This window comes from Cetorhinus maximus, chromosome 15 (genome assembly GCF_964194155.1).
Source record: "Cetorhinus maximus chromosome 15, sCetMax3.hap1.1, whole genome shotgun sequence".
Lineage (NCBI taxonomy): Eukaryota > Metazoa > Chordata > Chondrichthyes > Lamniformes > Cetorhinidae > Cetorhinus > Cetorhinus maximus.
This window is the reverse complement of record NC_135893.1, coordinates 95,180,057-95,199,309: the sequence shown is the minus strand read 5'-3', so window position 1 is coordinate 95,199,309 and position 19,253 is coordinate 95,180,057. Positions and strand designations below refer to the sequence as shown.

The 19,253-nt window shown below is 41.3% G+C and overlaps 2 protein-coding genes and 1 long non-coding RNA gene across 8 annotated transcripts in view; all 3 read right to left on the bottom strand.

Annotated features, from left to right (window-relative positions):
* Positions 1-1,062, bottom strand: part of txndc11 (thioredoxin domain containing 11) — an 82,176-nt gene extending 81,114 nt beyond the window's left edge. The window contains exon 1 of one of the 3 annotated variants that reach the window (XM_078559015.1): positions 764-1,062. Coding sequence is in view for 1 of the 3 variants with exons in the window: in XM_078559016.1 (XP_078415142.1) it covers positions 764-903 (140 nt within the window). In the remaining 2 variants the exon portion in view is untranslated. The remainder of the gene's footprint in view (positions 1-763) is intronic. The other 2 variants (XM_078559016.1, XM_078559014.1) reach the window with 2 other exon arrangements.
* Positions 1-7,492, bottom strand: part of LOC144691260 (uncharacterized) — a 122,605-nt gene extending 115,113 nt beyond the window's left edge. Inside the window, exon 1 of the long non-coding RNA XR_013579074.1 lies at positions 7,421-7,492. This is a non-coding gene — a long non-coding RNA (uncharacterized LOC144691260). The remainder of the gene's footprint in view (positions 1-7,420) is intronic.
* Positions 7,493-8,808: 1,316 nt separating this feature from the next.
* zc3h7a (zinc finger CCCH-type containing 7A) overlaps positions 8,809-19,253 on the bottom strand; it is a 90,195-nt gene continuing 79,750 nt past the window's right edge. For all 4 annotated transcript variants that reach the window (XM_078559012.1, XM_078559008.1, XM_078559011.1 and 1 more), the window contains exons 18-23: positions 17,470-17,603; positions 14,898-15,003; positions 14,702-14,810; positions 13,814-13,941; positions 10,688-10,851; positions 8,809-9,877 (exon numbers count right to left, since the gene is read on the bottom strand). In XM_078559012.1, the coding sequence (XP_078415138.1) occupies positions 9,688-9,877; positions 10,688-10,851; positions 13,814-13,941; positions 14,702-14,810; positions 14,898-15,003; positions 17,470-17,603 (831 nt within the window). In that variant the 3' untranslated portion in view covers positions 8,809-9,687. The remainder of the gene's footprint in view (positions 9,878-10,687; positions 10,852-13,813; positions 13,942-14,701; positions 14,811-14,897; positions 15,004-17,469; positions 17,604-19,253) is intronic.

The window sequence follows — 19,253 nt, the reverse complement described above, 5'->3', positions numbered from 1 at the left end:
ACTCTCTCCATCTCTGACAGTGAGCTTGTGTGTGCGTGCAAGAGAGGGAGTCCTGTCTGTCCCCTCTTTCTATCTATCTCTCAGACAGTGTGTGTGTGTGCGTGTGTGTTTGTGTCAGTGTGTGAGTCCTGTCTGTCTCCCATCTCTCTCTGACAGTGAGTGTGTATGTTTGCATCAGTGAGTGAGTTCTGCTGCACATCCCCTACCCCCCTCTCTCTGGCAGAGTGAGAGTCCTGCTGCACACCCCCTCCCCTCCCCCTCTGGCAGAGTGAGGGTCCTGCTGCACACCCCCTCCCCTCCCCCTCTGGCAGAGTGAGGGTCCTGCTGCACACCCCCTCCCCTCCCCCTCTGGCAGAGTGAGGGTCCTGCTGCACACCCCCTCCCCTCCCCCTCTGGCAGAGTGAGGGTCCTGCTGCACACCCCCTCCCCTCCCCTCCCCCTCTGGCAGAGTGAGGGTCCTGCTGCACACCCCCTCCCCCTCTGGCAGAGTGAGGGTCCTGCTGCACACCCCCTCCCCTCCCCCTCTGGCAGAGTGAGGGTCCTGCTGCACACCCCCTCCCCTCCCCCTCTGGCAGAGTGAGGATCCTGCTGCACACCCCCTCCCCTCCCCCTCTGGCAGAGTGAGGATCCTGCTGCACACCCCCTCCCCTCCCCTCCCCTCCCCCTCTGGCAGAGTGAGGATCCTGCTGCACACCCCCTCCCCTCCCCTCCCCTCCCCCTCTGGCAGAGTGAGGGTCCTGCTGCCCAGCCCCTCCCCCATTACCTGAGTGCCAGCCTGAGGGTGAACAGGGAACAGATGACAGCTATGACCCCGCACACATACTCGGGTCTCCTCGCCATCTGCCGCACTGTATGACTGATCCACACACGGTGCCGCTTCAGCTCTCTCTGTAGCCTCAGCATCCCTCGCCGCCGGCCTTTAATAGCGGGAGGGAGGGCGGGAGGAGGGGCGGGGGAAGGGGTAAAGGGGGAAGCGAGCGCTCGCCACCTGCTCTTCACTCGCTCAGGCCTCAGCTCTCCGCCGCCAGGCGAACCCCGCTCCGCCACGTACTCGTCAACACTTCCGGCCGGTAACCCCGGGGTCACCGCGAGGGCGCGCACGCTGACGGCGGGGCGGGGCTGACGGCGGGGCGGGACGAGGGGGGGGGGCGGGGGCGGAGTCGAGCACGCTCGGTCCGGCCTCGCCCACCGCCAGCTAGCCCAGCCGCCCCAGGGTCCCTGTGCTAGTTGGGTTCAATACTCAGGCCCAATTTGCTCATAGCCACGCCCCACAGGCCAGCAATGACGGTCCTTTTTTTGTTGCGCTGTTTTGCTGAGGATCAAAGGCCTAGGCCACTCAGCCCATCGATCCTGCTCCGCCATTCAGTCCGATCATGGCTGATCATCCACTTCACTACCTTTTACCCACACTATCCCCATATCCCTTTATGTCCTTGGTACTTAGAAATCTGCCAACTTCTGCTTTAAGCATATTCAATGACTGAGCTTCTACAGCTCTCTGGGGTAGGGAATTCCAAAGATTCACAACTCTCTGAGTTAAAAAGAATGCTCGTCTTGGTCCTAAGTGGCTTCCCCTTTTGTGTTCCCTGGTTCTAGATGCCCCAAACAGGGGAAACGTCTTAGCTGCACCTACTCTGTCTATCCCTTTAAGTATTGGTTTCAATGAGATCACCTCTCATTCTTCGAAACTCCAGAGAATACCAGCCCAGTTTCCCCAAACTCTCTTCATAGGACAGTCCCGCCATCCTGGGAACAAGTCTAATGAACCTTTATTGCACTCTGTCTGTGGCAATAATATTCTTCCTAAGGTAGGAGGACTAAAACTGCACACTCTATCCCAGGGGGTGCGGTCTAACCAAGGTCCTATACAATTGAATCAAGACTTCTCTACTCCTGTACTCAAATTCTCTTGAGATAAATGTTTACATGCTATTAGCCTTCCTAATTGCTTGCTGCACCTGCATGTTAGCTTTCAGTGACTTATTGACGAGGACACCCAGGTCCCTTTTGTACATCTACACTTTCTAATCTCTCACCATTTAAGAAATACTCTGCACATCTGTTCCTCCTACCAAAGTTGATAACCTCACATGTTTCCACATTATATTCTATCTGCCATGTTCTTGTCCACTCACTAAGTCTGTCTAAATCCATTCTCACCTAGCTTTGTGTCATTGAGAAGAACAGAGGAGAGAGTCCTGTCTGTCCCCTCTTTCTATCTCTCTCTCTGACAATGAGTGTGTGTGTTTGTGTGTGTGAGAGAGGAGTCCTGCCAGTCCCACCCCTCTTTCCATCTCTTTGACAGTGAGTTTGTATGCACATGAGAGAGTTCTGCCAGCCCCCTCTATCTCTCTGCTCTTCTCGCTCTCTATCTCTGCTCTTCTTCAAAGTTGTGCCATGGGATCTTGTACACCCACCTAAAAGGGCAGATAGGGACCAGGTTTAATATCTCAAACAAAAGTTAGGGGAAAAAAGACTTGCATTTATGTGATTTTTAATGGCCAGTGGATGTCATAAAGTGTTTTACAGCCAACAAAGTACCTTTGAAGTGTAGTCACTGTTGTAATACAGGAAACTTGGCAGCCAATTTGCACACATGCTCCCATAACCAGATATTATGTTTATTTGTGATGTAGATTGAGGGATAAATATTGGCCAAGAAGCCTGCAGGACTCTCTGCTCTTATTCAAAATAGTGCCATAGGATCTTTTACTTCCACCCAAGCAGGCAGATGGGCCCTTTGCTTAACATCTTTGTTTAACATCTTCTGGAGGTCCCCAGCATCACAGATGCCAGACTTCAGCAAGTTTGATTCACTCCGTCTGATATCAAGTGGCAAGGCACAAGTCAGAAGTGCAATGGAATACTTTTCACTTGCCTGGATGAGTGCAGCTCCAACAGCACTCCAGAAGCTTCATACCATCCAGGACAAAGCAGCCCGCTTGATTGGCAGCCCACCCACAAACATTCAGACCCTCCACCATCGATGCACAGTGGCAGCAGTGTGCACCATATCAAGATGCACTGCAGGAACTCACCAAGCCTCTTTAGGCAGCACCTTCCAAACCTGCAACCATCACCATCTGGAAGGTCGAGGGCAGCAGGCACATGGGAACACCACCACTTGGAAGTTCCCCTCTAAGCCACTCACCATCCTGACTTGGAAATATACTGTCGTTCCTTCACTGTCACTGGGTCAAAATCCTGGAACTCCCTTCCTTACAGCACTGTGGGTGTACTTACACCACATGGACTGCAGTGGTTCAAGAAGGCAGCTCACCACCACCTTCTCAAGGGCAATTAGGGATGGGCAATAAATGCTGGCTGAGACAGCGACTCCCACATCCCATGAATGAATTTTAAAAATCTCATAAAGACAGCGCCTCCAACAGTGCAGCACTCCCTCAATACTGCACTGGAGTGTCAGCATAGATTTGTTTGTGCTCAACTCCTGGGTTTCAACCCAGAACCTTCTCATTTAAAGGCAAGAGTCCTACCACTGAAACCATTTGACTAAAATCGAGGTTTGTCACAACTTTAAACTTCAGAAATACCTAAGCTTTTCAATTATTTTTTTCTTTGTACAGATTATCCAGCCTCGGGAAAGCATTGCTCAGAATATTCCTTTCCAAACCTGCAGACCTATGAAATGTTCTGTTGAAGAGTCATACGGACTCGGAACGTTAACTGTGTTCCTCTCCGCAGATGCTGTCAGACCTGCTGAGTTTTTCCAGGTATTTTTATTTTTGTTTTGCTTTGACCTATGAAATGTGTTTTGCTATAATAATGCACATTTGAGTAGAACGGTGAGCCTGAAAACGCTGCGCTGGGGTTGTTACCAAACACAGATATTTCCAACACAAAAACAGAAAGTGAAGGGAAAATCTCAGCAGGTCTAACAGCATCTGTGAAGAGAGAAACAGAGTTAACGTTCTGAGCCTGTATGACTCTTCTTCAGAACGGACTCCAAATGTTAGCTCTGTTTCTCTCTCCACAGATGTTGTTAAACCCGCTGAGTTTTTCCAGCATTTTCTGTTTTTGTTTTCGATTTCCAGCATCCGCAGTATTTTGCATATCTTTCCAAAACATGTCAATGTGAAAAGCAAACAACACCAATAAGCCAGGACAGTATCAACAGTGGGGGATGAAACATGTATCACTTTAATGCTGTATCAGATTTTGGTAACTAACAACTCTGGGTCTAGACGTGGAGTTAGATGCCACCAATGTCAAGTTACTAAGGGCTAAATACCTTGGGGCGTTATTTATTATGAAGAATCGACATCAACTCAGGTAGCTTTAGGCTTATCGATTAAATGCTTCCTATCTGTGACCTTGTCCCTAGTCCTCTCTTCCATGCATTGAGATAAAGTTTGGAGAGAAGCGGGAACATTAACCAAGGCAGTGCGTTGGCGTCTTCCTGGCTGGTTGCCTTAGCAGCATAACAGTGCGTCTGGTCAATGGAAACTGCAAAATTGGTTATTGTTTTGAGTGGAAACGCGTGATTCTACTGCAATCCATCTCCAAATCTTTCCTCAGGATCGCCAGACCCAACCTGGGAACCTGCTGAGGCAAATAGAATTTCTCTCACTGGCTTAATTCACCCGTTTTGCACTGGAGCAAAAGACAACTTGTTTTAAGCTCTGGAGAACAGCAGTCGGCTTTTTTTTTAAAAAATTTGGTGATATTTTTATCCAGCAACGATTTCTCTGGTTCTTCAGACGTTGGGTTGTCCTCAAGCTGAACGAAAATCAGCCTTTGCAGGTAAGTCCCCAGTGACTTTTTTTTTTAAAGAAGTTTGTTCCATCACCAAAAAGGTCGAAGAAAACAGTGAAAGAGGAGACTCAGGTAGGTGAAGGGATTTAAGGTTAAGCTCCGTACCAGAAAAAAAAACAGGCTAGATAGATTGAAAAAGTCGAAAGATTCAAATATCACAATTATTGGGCAAAAGCAAAATACTGCGGATGCTGGAAATCTGAACTGAAAACGGAAAATGCTGGAAAAACTCAGCAGGTCTGACAGCATCTGTGGACAAACAAATCTTTGTCAATCTCTCCTTAGCCCCCCACCTATCGCTGACCTTCTACCCAGCTTCTCCTGCTCCAACCCCCACACACACCTTAAACAGTATAGATTTCATCACATTTCTACTTCTCTTTAGCTCTAAAGAGTAACGGACTCGCAACGTTAACTTCGTCTCTCTCTCTCCACAGATGCTGTCAGGCCTGTTGGGTTTTTCCAGCATTTTCGGCTTTTGTTTGAGTTATTGGGCAAGTCGGAAGGGCCAAGGAAATAGTTTAAAATGTTTGAAGTACAAAGCTAAACAGTTAAAATTTAGGGGTAATATTGCAACAATGGAAGCTGCTCTTGGCAGTTGAGAAATGTTATTAAAGAGTTGCATTTATACAGTAGAGAGTATTTTATGGCTACGGCCACCCCAAAGCACTTTACAGTCAATGGAGTACCTGTGAAGTGCTGTCACTCTTGTAATCTAGGGATTTGTGTTACAATTGTGTGTCACTCCTAATGCTCATTTCAGCAAGAGGTGAAAATCTCTCCCAAACGTGGGTAAACTGGCACTACCCCAATGTGCCTGAAATATTGTCCACAATGAGTTATCTGAACAAAGGACTCCAATGTTTTTACATAAAAATTACCCAAATTACAGCTATAGCTGAAAGAATATGTCTATTACCATGTTGTCTAGCCTTTGGAAGTGAGTTATTTATGCAAGCATTGATTATGGATATCAAACTTATAATGGTTTTACTTGTGCGATCAATAGCCATTACACGATATTGAGTTGGTTATTGAGGCTGATCAGCTATAGTCCTGGTATTGATCTTCATTTGTTTAAAAATGTTCTTTGTCTGTAGGGACCACTGATATGGTTGCATTGATTTCCCACCCCTACTCATTATGAGAAGGTGGTGAGTCTTGATCTTGAATCGTTGCAGTTCTTGTGGGGATGGTGCTCCCACAACGATGGTAGTTGAAGAGATCCAAGATTCTGACCCAGCAACAATGAAGAAATAGCAATGTATGATCAAATAAGGTGTGGTATATTATTTGGAGGTGATGTTGTTCCCATAACATTACCTGTGACTTCTACCACCACAAAAACAGCAAAGTGTTGTCAAGAGTAACCTTAATGACATGCTGCAGTGCATCCTGTAAATCATACATACTGCAGTTTCATTGTGCAGGTGGTTTCGGGGGGGCGGGTGGAGGGAGGGGGATGAACATTGCATCGAGTAGCAGAAGCATCAGTCAGCTGGTCTCAGGCGATATCAAGCTTCTCGAGTGATGTTGCAGCTGCACCTGTCCAAGTTGGTGGAATAACATTTCTGACTTGATCTTTGTAGATGGCCGAGATGCTTCTGAGAGGTCAGGTTAGCCACTGGTTCTGGTGTACCCAGCTTCTATCCTGCTTTTGTAGCCACAGTGCTGATATCCAGTTCAGCAGTGACCCTCCAGTATACTGCTGTTGGCAGATTTGGTGATGGTCTGGATATTACCCAGGTCCTGAACAGGGCTGCTCATTATCAGAGTTGTTGTAAATGGAGATGAACAATGCGGAATCACAAATGACATTAATGTCAATAAACTAGACCAAGGAGGCTTCCTTAAAAGAACTCCTGCAATGATATCCTGGGGCTGTGATGATTGCCCTCAACAAGCACAATCATCTTCATTTGCATCAGGTGTAACTCCAGTCACTGAGGTGCTTCCTGTGTACCCCAGTGACTTCAGTATCTTCACTGTCACACCTAGAATGATTGATACACAACACAGTGAACTTTAGACAGTTATTATTGAAAACTGTGAAGACTAAACCTGTTCCTAACTGTAACCACAACCATAGTGATTTTATGTAAAAGTAGCTGTTAGTCATTTTCTAGCCTGTTCTGTTAAGATTTTCCTAGTTATTTGGAAGTTGAGAACTTACCAGGTAATCAAGATTCTTTGCAGCACTGATGTTAACTCTAGCTGTTTCTTTATTTGACTTGTTGATAAGATGTAGGGAGGACTTCAGAGCTATTTTAAGTATCACATCTATGTTCTCCATACAAAACACTGCTATATTTACTGGTGCAAGACAACATGGCAATTGAATAACACATCAAGTGAAGCTCTACCCCATGTACCTTGCTCATAAGATTCCACAAGAATTTGCTTGTAGAAAGTTTTTTTTTGGTGTAAATGTAAACTCAAAACATTGGGAGAAAGTCTGACTTGTGATAAATGAGACCCCTCCTAATCCTTTGGCATAATAATGAAACCCAGGAGGAGAAAAAAGGCCCTGCTGAAAGGCAATACACTCTGTGTGAGCTTCACCATCGTCAAATTAGTTTGGAAACCAGAATCCCTGCTGTGGAAAGATCCTACAAATAATGGCAATTATATAAAACAGAAATACCTGGAAAAACTCAGCAGGTCTGGCAGCATCGGCGGAGAAGAGCACAGTTGACGTTTCGAGTCCTCATGACCCTTCAACAGAACTGGTCACGAGGACTCGAAACGTCAACTGTGCTCTTCTCCGCCGATGCTGCCAGACCTGCTGAGTGTTTCCAGGTATTTCTGTTTTGGATTTCCAGCATCTGCAGTTCTTTGCTTTTATCTCTATTGGCAATTAACAATTCGTTGAAACATCAGGGTCCCGTTCAGGAAATGATGATGGTAGAAGCAGAAAACCTTTCAAAGCTGGAGAAAGCGTGAACATATTTCAATGATGCAGCTTCAGGGCCTTTACCTAAGCTAACAGATTACGTGTCACAACTCAGCACAACATCAAGGTGTAAATATGGTTTGCCAGAACAGGCCAAGTTGTTCAGGTTTCTGCAGGCTGGTTAATGACAGAAGCATTAATTATTAAAAGCTGAAATTCCAAGTGGCGTGGTGAAAACGGTTTCTCTCTTTACACTTGCAATTGGAACAAGTATCCAGTTAAGTAGGTTTACATCTTTATATTTTGCATACCATGAAGTCACCACTGTAGAATCCAGTGCACTCATGGAAAGCCCAGTTACAGCAACATGGAAATAAAACAGCCAATATATAGTCTGGTTAACATGTTGCATAAAGAATTTTTTCAAAACATCTTTAATATGAAGTTTTGAGACTTGCACATGTGATACTTACGCAATGCTAGGTCATCCTTGAATATTATTTCTTTTAAGCTGCAAATACATGCCATTATTACATTGCAGCGCTCTATTCCAACACCAGGTGGCACCAGGATCTCCCGGATCTATTCTTCCCAGTGCTATAAGACAATACTGCTCCTTCAAAAACTATTGGTTCTGGCAGCCCCTTCCCTCCCCCAAACCTCCCTGTCTGTCTTTAGTGTCACAAGCCTCATCCTTTTGGCCTATCACTCCCAAGTTTCCTACATTCGCTTTGCCCCTCTGACCGGTTCTCAACATATTAAAAGCACGATACTTGATGGGGTGAGGCACTGGAAAAAAAGGGGGAGGGGGTGTCGGGAGATGATAGATCAAAGTGGGCAAAAAAATACCAAGATGTTGGAGGGGAAAGGGCTATGCAACAAGGGGCACAGAATACAAAACAGATCAATATAAAGAAAGAACCAAAAAAGACAAAGAAACAAAATCAAAAAAATACAGATAGACAGCGAGAAAACAATAGAAAGGAGGAAAGTAGAGAGACAGGCAAGGCAAACAACATCAGGATGACAGAGCACTGTGTGTTTTGAAATATACTGTGAACAACGCCATCAAGATTTACTGCCAATTGAAATGGACATTAGAATTCAACTGACAGGATATAATGCACTCCAACAATGTGTAATGTAAACACTTTCATATCCTTTATTGACAATATTGGTCCATATAATTTTTGCCAACTGGCAATTCATGTGATTTAGGAAATCAACATTTAAATAGCAAGCAATATAACAAAAACATAATATTTTTAAATCTTGTAATGATATTATTTTATGCAGTTCTTTTAACACCTGCTTCCCAGTTACCAACAAAGGAGCACATAATCAAACACTGGTAAAATCCATTCATCCTATATACTGATGAATGATTTTGCTTAAAAACTATTACTTAGAAGAAAAAAGTTATCAAAAAAAGCATTCTATTGCTCTAACAAATTCAACAATGGCAACTCATCTCTGAACTGTTCAAAACTATCCAGACTGATTTGCCACATTACTGATCCCTATTCCTCTGCTGTTTCTGACTTCTTTGGATACACAAGGATTGACAAATCCTGTATCCTTTAAATCCCACATTTATAGAAATCCAAAGTTTTCCCCATGCCTTGGGTAACTCAAATATTCTCTATAATGTCATAGGAATATATCACAAAAAATATTCAATTAAAGACTTAAATATTCAAGTCCTTTGCACTTTAATAATACTCCATGATTCTTTAAGTTGCATGTCATCTTGAAGCAAGGCTGCAATGTTCAGCAAGTAATGCTGTTGGCTGCAGCCTGGTATGACATCAAAGTGCAGAGCATACAGCCACACTCCTGCCTCGACTATATGCCACTTTCACAAGACCATAGTAGTTACTACTGTAGGAAAAGTAAAGCAGGAGAACAATTCAAAGAATTACTGCTTGTATGCCTTTTAGTTTTGGTTTCAATCGAGAGACTGTCAACTTCTACCAGTAACACGTTTCTGAAAGTATGAACATGCCATGGTTATTATATTAATTTAAGTCTTTAATCAAAAAATCAAATTTTCCAAAATCGTCATCTTCTGGAGCAATCAAATGGTCTTTTCTGGCTTTGGCTAGTTTCTGTCTTAGGACTTCTCTCCGATCCATCCATTCTTGTAATTCTGCTCTACCGTGAGCAAACTGGCAACTCTCGTCATCTGCACAGGTACCTGTCTCATGCCTGTAATTACCAGAAACAGTCATTATATTCCAATTGGCATTTCATTTTCAAAATGCATTTGCAAGGTTATATTTTCAAATTAAGGCTGTACGGGACAATTCTCTTAATACACTGCGGTCAAACTCAACAAATGAGACTAAGATGGGGGACAGAGTAGCTGAATGGGAGTCAAGTCCTTTGGGCAGCTGAGGGACAATAAGTGGACACAGTATTATAGAATCGCAATAGAAGATGCCAATTTAAGAACCAATGTTGCCTTTGCCATTTTAATGTTTTATCTCAATTCTAACGCACTTTCATAATTCTATAAGACAGTGATTAACTACCATTTAGAGGAAGCCATTGTCAAATAAATCTTTAACTGTAAGAGTACTGACGAGGCTAAAAAGCGACTCTGCCTTAGCTGGCAGGTTTCAATAGTTTTCAAGGGATGATGAAAGAAAGATTAATATTAAAGACAATAAAACTACTCAAATGAAAAAGAAAGTTATGCCTCAACAAGGAGACAAATCCAAACCATGCTAATGGTTGAAAAAGTGAAAATCTGAAGGAACTTTAATATCATAAAGCACAATTTATGGTGGCTTCTACTGTGCCTAATCCACACGAACTATGTAAACTATTAAGACCCACAGGATGGATGCTGTACTACTATTGAGATTATGTACAGGCTATTACTACCTGCCACTATAATGGGACTTAAAGTTCTGGCATACAGTTATCTCTTACCTGAATGATGTAAATAAGCCTCTTTTTCAAATAAAACCAAAATTATTTCATTGCTAGAACATGAATTAAATGGATCCTTACATTTTACAAACACTGAACTGTCCTGTTGGAAAACGATGTTGCCAGCAGTTTTGGTCATCCTCGCAGCTAAAAACTTTTTCTTTGTGTTTCTCCGAGGTTATGTGCTGTTGCCACTGCTTCTCGCTGTTACAGTTCTTCCCACACAACCAACAATGATAGCCAGTCTTTAAAGGAAAGATAATAGTCATTTCTTTTAAAACCATTCCAACAATTAAAAAAAACACATGGATGGAAGGAAAAGCTAGAAAGTATATGCAAAAGGAAACGTATTTACTAAGGTAAATAAGATGAATAAAAATCGATACAAATGATTTTTAAAGTCTCATTAATGATTTCCTGTGCAGAGGCCTGAAGCACTAATGGAAGCTGGTAAGCAACTGCAGAACGGAAGCAATAGATCTCCGAATCTCATTGTACTGATGAAAAACATGACAAATGCTAGAAATACCCAAATCAGTCAGCATTTGAAAGACGAAGGAAGGGTGATATTTGGACATTCTTATTCATTATTAGAATCTTAACTGCATCAAGTCTATTTATTAAAACACAGCCCATATTGGAAAATAGTGAAAGTAACTCCTTTATTCAAAAAGGGAGACAGAAAGCAGGAAACTACAGACTAGTTAGCTTAGGAAAAATGTTAGAAGCTATTATCAAAGACGTTATAGCAGGGCACATAGATAAACTCAAGGTAATCAGGCAGAGTCAACATGGTCTTGTGAGAGGGAAGTATTGTTTAACTAATTTATTGGAGTTCTTGGAAGTAACATGTGCTGTGGATAAAGGGGAGCCAGTGTATGTACTGTACTTAGATTTCCAGAAGGCATTTGATAAGGTGCCACATCAAAGGTTATTGTAGAAAATGAAAGCTCATGGTGTAGAGGGTAATATATTGACATGAATAGAAGATCGGCTAACAGGAAACAGAGTAGGCATAAATAGGTCATTTTCTGGTTGGTAGGATGTAACGAGTGGTGTGCCATAGGGATTAGTGTTGGGGCCTCAACTTTTTACAAATTACATATGACTTGGATGAAGGGGCTGAAAGGATGGTTGCTAACATTGCTGATGGCACAAAGATAAGTAGGAAAGTAAGTTGTGAAGATGATGTAGGGAGGCTAAAAAGGGATGTAGATAGGTTAAGTGAGTCGGCAAAGATCTGGCAAATGGAGTATAATGTGGGGAAATGCAAAGTTGTCCATTTTGGATGGAAGAATAAAAAATAAGCATATTATCTAAATGATGAGAGATTGCAGAGCTCAGAGATGCAGAAGGAACTGGATAGGCTAGTACATGAATCGCAAAAGGTTAGTATGCAGGTACAGTAAGTAATTAGGAAAGTTAATAGAATATTATTGTTTATTGTGAGGGGAATTGAATACAAAAGCAGAGAGGTTATGCTTCATTTATACGGGGCAATGGTGAGATCACATCTGGAGTATTATGTACAGCATTGGTCTCCTTATTTAAGGATGTAAATGTGTTGGAAACAGTTCAGAGAAGGTTTACTAGACTACCTGGAATGGAAAGGTTGTCTTATGAGGAAAGGTTGGACAGGCTAAGCTTGTATCCACTGGAGTTTAGAAGCGTAAGAGGTGACTTGATTGAAATATGTAAGATACTGAGGGATCTTGACATGTTTCATCTTATGGGAGAATCTAGAACTAGGGGTCAGTGTTTGAAAGTAAAGGGTCACCCATTTAAGATAGAGATGAGGCGAAAATCTTTCTGAGGGTCGTGAGTTTTTGGAACTCGCTTCTTGAAAAGGTGGTGGAAGCAGAGTCCTTGAATATTTTTTAAGGCAGAGGTAGATAGATTCTTGATATGCAAGGGGGGTGAAAGGTTATTGGGGGTTGGCGGGCATGTGGAGTTGGGGTTACAATCAGATCAGCCATGATCTTCTTGAATGGTGGAGCAGGCTCGAGGGACCGACTGGCCTACTTGCTCCTAGTTCGTATGTTCGTAAAGAAATCAGATCGCCATCCAAAGAAAGGTTACCTCGTGAAATAAGCAGCTCATATTCAATCTAAGATGTATTATACATATACTGCAAAATGTAATTTTTAAACAATTGGAAGCATTGACTAGTCCCTTGGACAGGAATTTCAGTAGGTGCAACCAACAGAAAGTGAAACTGGCTAGGCTAAAATGGCTAACACCTGCCATCTTGAGTTTGGCTACGGGCAGGCTGACCTATCGTCCCACTTAAAACAGGCAAGCAAAGTTCTTTTATCACTATTGACCTGTATATAGCTTTTCCTGACGTCAAATGAGGCCTCGGCCAGACTGGCAGGTTTGTAACTTTGTGCTAATTGTTCATCGCAACAAACGGGGAGAGTATGTAACCAACTGGAGCCAACTCACTTTCAGAAAAACCTTTCCAATATAAGCTACTCCATAACGAAAAAGATCCATTAAGTTTCCTTCAAGGTGTGATGCTATCAGCTGTACACAGGTATTAATCTCACTTTGTTACCGTTTATAGCCATGCTGCAGTTTAGGTTTTCTTTCTTGGTTGAACATAATGTAGGTTGCCTCAACTTCCTGCTAAGAACTAGCTATTGCTTTTATAATAAAGATTTTCTTCAGTTTCTGATTATGGGAACAGAAAAACTAGAATAACTAGAACCAACTAAAGACGATCTCGGTGAATCATAGCTTACAGTAAGTTAATGCATTACCTTAAGTTTTTCCCCACTTACAATATGATCGCTATTCATTCATTCTGGGATCAGTAGCAGTGAAAGGCAATATCCAAATAAGAGCAATTCCTGGTGTAAACAAGTGCCCCTCCCTACTCCCCTGACTTGGGACAGTTTGATAAGGAAAATGTAAGCAATTGAGGTATAATAAGAACATATTGCAATGGGAATTTGGATTCTGCCCAGGAAGATTGAGCTCAAGAATTCCAACTTGAGAGATAATTTTCTGAGCTTGCTTGGCTGTAAGGATTTGAACTTCATTTACTGCATTATGCCTTGCTTATGAGCATATTATCTTTCCATCGTTGACCAATCTTGCATAACTAAGTGGACTAGTTTACAATCTGGAGTAAAATTCTAATATTTAAAATCTGTTCAGCAATGGGAGTAATTGATCTACTAGCACTTGCAATTAATCACTTACCATAAGATCAGCATAGTCAGTTGGCATGTGGATTTGTTTGCCATTTTCCTTTGGTGCATTAGCGGCTTCCTCTTTCTCTGGCTCCTGGCTCTTCAACCACATCTCATACAGTTGTTCCATGTCTAGGACTGGCAATATTTAATTTAAAGCGGTACAGTGAAAAAGGAACTCAAGCCATGCAAAAGATAAATGACAACGAGCATCAATTGCCAAAAATGAATGGATCGATTTGCACTAATGTGACATGGTGGTGTAATTCTTTAATTTATATCATGCACTGAATCAATATTTTAAATGAGAAGAATCGGTCTGCGGAAGACTCTCCATTTTAGAAACTTGAACATGCAAGCATTATAAAGGAAGTCAGTTCAAGTCTTTTTTTTTATTGCAGGTGTCGAACCATGAGTAAGATATTTTAGATCTGAACTATATTTTTCACCTTACTTTCTAAGCTTTCAACTTGTCTCCCTGGATACATATTAAGTTGTAATAAAAGTATTATTGTTAAAAATAGTACCAGTGGTCCTAATAATTAACACAATTAATGGCCTCCAGCTACATTGAGATTTCTAATTCTGAAAAGTATGAGAAATTATTATGCATCATCATTGCACAGCAACACTGTCATGTACTTAGGAAGCTGTATAAGGGACCTTTTGTTGCATGTTTACAGTGAAATTCAAAGGAAATAAGATAATTAGTTTCCTAAATAAAAACATAGGCTTTGGTTCAATAGGAATTGTGGAACTATATTGTTTTTAGAATTGAAGGGGAGGATTGTTCTTATGAAGAACAACCAGTTATTTCAAATTCAACACAAAATATTTGACTACAGGTTTCAAAGTATTTTTACTGTTTAAATCAAAACAAAGCTTAATTAGCACTTACTGTTACTGTCTTTCATATAGGTCCACATGTCTTTTTCCTCAAGACTGTGGGCAAATGAGCAGTTCCCAATGTATGTACATTTCTTGCCTTTTGCTATATGCATGCACAACTGAAAAAGAGTCACAGAAGGAGGCTCAATTTGGAACAACATATTTATACAAATATATTATTTAAAACAATTATTCAAAATACTTACATCAAATTGCTGTGGAATTGGTTTCTTTGATGGGAGGGGACGTATGGTTGTCCATTTCTTACGCTCGTTGGACATCACTAATAGCACACGACGTTCTTTGGTCCAACTTTAGACAGTTAAAAAATAATGTTACAGTTCAAGTACAGAAAAATATTACAAATGAGATCAATGTTTCCTTTCCAATAGCATCTGTCCATTGCAATAATAACGTTTGCACAATGACTAAAATAAAACAGATGATTATAAGTGGCGTTTTCATAGGATAAATATTTAAAACCTTGGCTTCTGCCAGTAGTTTGCTACTATATTGAGATAATTTGCACACAGAGAAGTTAGAATTATGGATTTGGGTTCAGATGAACATCTTTTCACACTGTCTGGCATGAAAATGAAATGGCGCAAAAACTGATGTCAACATAGTGGCAAGATTAATTGTGCAAAATAACGGCGAGACTAATGGCGCTCATCAATATTTAGGTGCAACTAGTACAGCCACATCAGTTGAGGGCAGTTTCATGATTAGGTGTAGAAATCGAGAAGTTACTGTGGAGATATGATGTTCTGCTGTTAGTTTCATGGGAAAAGTATCTCGCTATCTGGCTCCCAACTCAAATGCATTGAACAGTGTGAGGATCCTACACTTGCATGGTAGATACAAAGTAAATTTGTCACAGGAAGTTAAGTCATTTCAAGTTTAAGTACCCTTTTAGTGACAGGTTTTAATTACTGCCAGACAGCCTATGGCATTGAAAATTAACTATTGTAAGTGTGGAATCTCATTCCTTCAGATTTTAATTGTTCAGAGTTTTTGTTATATAGTTATTTTACTTTTTCTTTCAGTCTCTTTTCTCTCTCTATACAATCTTTTCCTTCCCATTTTACTGTGCCTGATTTAACACTTGTCATGCCCAGAAGAAAAGATATATATACACAAAATGAAATATATATGTAAAATATAAAAAAATATATACATCATCCTGGCTACTTTATAAAACTATCTTTTTTAAAAACGGACAAAGGCTTTACACTGACTGAAGTCTGGCTAGCACAAAAGAAATTTCTAGCCTATAGAGAACAGCAAGGATCTCGTTATCTCTAAAGAAGCATGAATGCCCCATTGTGAATGCTGAAATCAAATTCCAAGGAAATGCACCAAGACCCTTTACATTTCTAAAGCAGGGCTCTGGCCGATGGAAACGATACATCTGCACGAACAAAGGGGCCCTGGAACCACTGAAACTTATTAATGGATGCAACATTAACCATCTGAAGAATCCAGATCAGGAATACACATCCTCAGTCCAAACCAAGGGGAAGAAGTGGGAGTTATGTCACCCCCCCACCCCAAGCTGCTATAACCTGTACCATTGCCTTGTGGAGCGGAATCCAGGCAGTCTGTCATCTTCCATCAAAAAAGCAAGAGCAGAAACCGAGCTCTGTCCAGGTTTAAATTGCCTGGCCTCATCTACACTCTTTTCTACTGGAATGTCTGAACTTTGATACCAGCGCCTACTGCAAGACTGATTCATCTCTACTTGCTTCTCCCATCGTGGAAGTCAGTGCTACTGGAAAAAAAAGATCACCCCACATCAGTTTCAGCCGGCTAACCTCTCTGAAGGAATACACCATTAGACTTTTGATTCTGGACACGGGTGAAACAATAATTCTTATTTTGTCTGTGGTCCTTGCCCTGTACCCCTTTCTTTTCCTTATTCCTCTTTTATTGTGTGAATGGTACCGGGGGGATAGTTGCGAACCTCCTTTCCCGTGATCTTGTGTGTGTAAAATAAACTAACCCTCCTACCTTGAGTTTGCTGTGTGGTTATTAATAGAAGATTGGATCACTCCAAAAAACTGAAGGGTTGGGGCAAATACGCTGCCACTTATAAAGGGGGAAATCAAAAATCAAAAACACCTTTCTGTTTACAGATGTGTGGTGAGAAGAGAAATCAGGACTGTTTTAAATTAATACCACCACCCCCCCACCCCGCCCCGTCCATAAGGCATGGAATTCACCATGCTTCCTTCTCAGTCATTACATTGGCCCTGTTCACTCAGAGACAGCACATCTCTTCCATTGATCACTCACAGCAACTCTCAGCACAAAATATTGTTGACATTATACAGGTAAGGGCAAGTCTAACTAACAGTGGGTGCCATTCGTTAGCCCAAAATTTTTTTTTGGCAGGGCACAGCATCACCGAGCCTCTCTGTAACCAGCAAACTAACAGTAGCCAAGCTATACTCTCAATATTTTCCAACCTCATGCTTCAAATTATGAACTTTGTGAGAATGTTTTATCATTGTTTAATAACACTGAATTGCAACAGTTTAATGATAGTAGTTGATTGTATTATACAATTAATCCCTACATTTAACTGTTCACAGCTTCTTGCATAAACATATTGCGTACAACAGAATTTAAAAAGTGTAGGAATCAGTAAATGCAATAAACGGATTGTTAGAGCCATCTGAACTGCTATATTCAATTATTCAAAAATAGATCAATAGTTGTTCAGGAATACTTATCATTTGGCTGAATTACAATAGTGCTGACGATTTAACTACTCACGGGTGTCTTGCTTTAGCACTGCAGTATTTTCGGTTTCTGTCTGGCTCGCTGACTTGCCCATTCCTCCAACACTGTCCACAGACGAACTTGAGCTTTAAGTTGAGATTTCTAGATTTTGTCACGCCTTGAGGTATCTGGAAAGAGACACAAGCTAATCACTGACCATTCACCTCAATCAGACAGTGCAATCTCTTCTAATACCTCTAAGTGGTGTGATGAGAACTCTCTAGAGCTGTAAAAAGAAGTTGGATTTCGAATTGCAATAGGATCTTGCACCAGAGGGGAAAATATTACTGTAATGATTCTCTTACTGAGAGATGCACGTGCAACATTATAGCTGCAAGAATTACCTGGAATTTTATTTGAAACATGTGCAGTTCAATGGTAGAATGGTATTTATAGCTAATATCCTGTTAACAAAGGTAACTGAGCTATGCAAACAAATCCTAATCTATACAAGTATTTTGTTCAGTTGCCTGAAGCATCACAAATGAAACAGTAAGTACATTAAAATAGCATCACAGAGTGAAGTCAGTCACATTGGTTCCATTTCCCATTCAGTTCCTAATCTTGGATGTGCTGCTATAGTAAGATACGAAGGCATATATCTTCGCTGCGAGGGAAAATTTTGTTCGCAGGTAAGCTATCCACCAGTTTACAAAAGGTATATGACCAGCAGTACCTGTACTGGGATTAAAGTAGGATTTTATACCCTCCAAACTACCTGCCAGAACATGCTGTGGCTAATTTTAAGTAATTAATTGATGCAGTGGATGCATGGCTGAGCATTACTGCAACAATAAGCAAATAAATAAGGGCTGATATTTTGTTTTTTATATTTAAGGTATTGGAAATGCATTGGGAAAAAAAAATTAGAGTAGGATAAAGGAAAGGAAAATGGGTAAGAGTAGGTATCTTCAATATGGGACAGCAAGAAGTGATGGAATGGTTGACTATCCCATTTCTGTGCTGAAATTTCTGTCGTTCTATTTTCACTTGTTGTGATGGGTTTCAGTAGTTACGAACATATTCGGAATTTCTAACTGTTCTCCACTCTCAAAGAGCTTGGTTTCAAATTACATTACTGCCTGAATTCCAGGAGTAAGCATACAACTTCAATTCTTACAAACCTTATGATACAACTGTAAAATAATTTACATCTCTGACATTGGTTGGTGTTTGCTCCAGCCCTACATTTTCCTACAACATCAAAACTTTAAGAATTGAGTCACGATTATCACTAACAGAACACTCCTAATACCCAGTTCACTCCCCCCACTCCCCAAGTGATTTTACATGAATGCCACATAGAAACAGGTCTCCTATGGATATTACACTTGTATTAGTGCACAAAGATACGAAGTCTAATACTGGAACTAGCGCTTGAATGCTTCATGCTTCCGAAACACTAGTCTGTAGCTAAAACTTCAGAAGTTCAAGGTCTGCAACAATGTAAACAGTATCTGGAATTTGTACATCAGACTGACTGCAACAGTATAACTAGTGGTAATGAAGTACTGGTGAACAATAGTTTACAAGGCTTCTGTTTTTTTTAGAAATTCCAATGAACCAGTTGCAGGAGGCTTAAGACAATGATTATTCAACTGGGTAATTAGTACAATAACATGTTGCTGTGGGGCTGTAAGAGCGAATGCTGACATCTGAATTTATAGACAAGGATGTCTCTTCGATTCTAAACTGGGCATTTTAATCAGCAATTGTCCAGCTCAATTTACAACCTGCTTTTCATTGGTTTTGTACACAGCAGATGATCTTGGATCAAA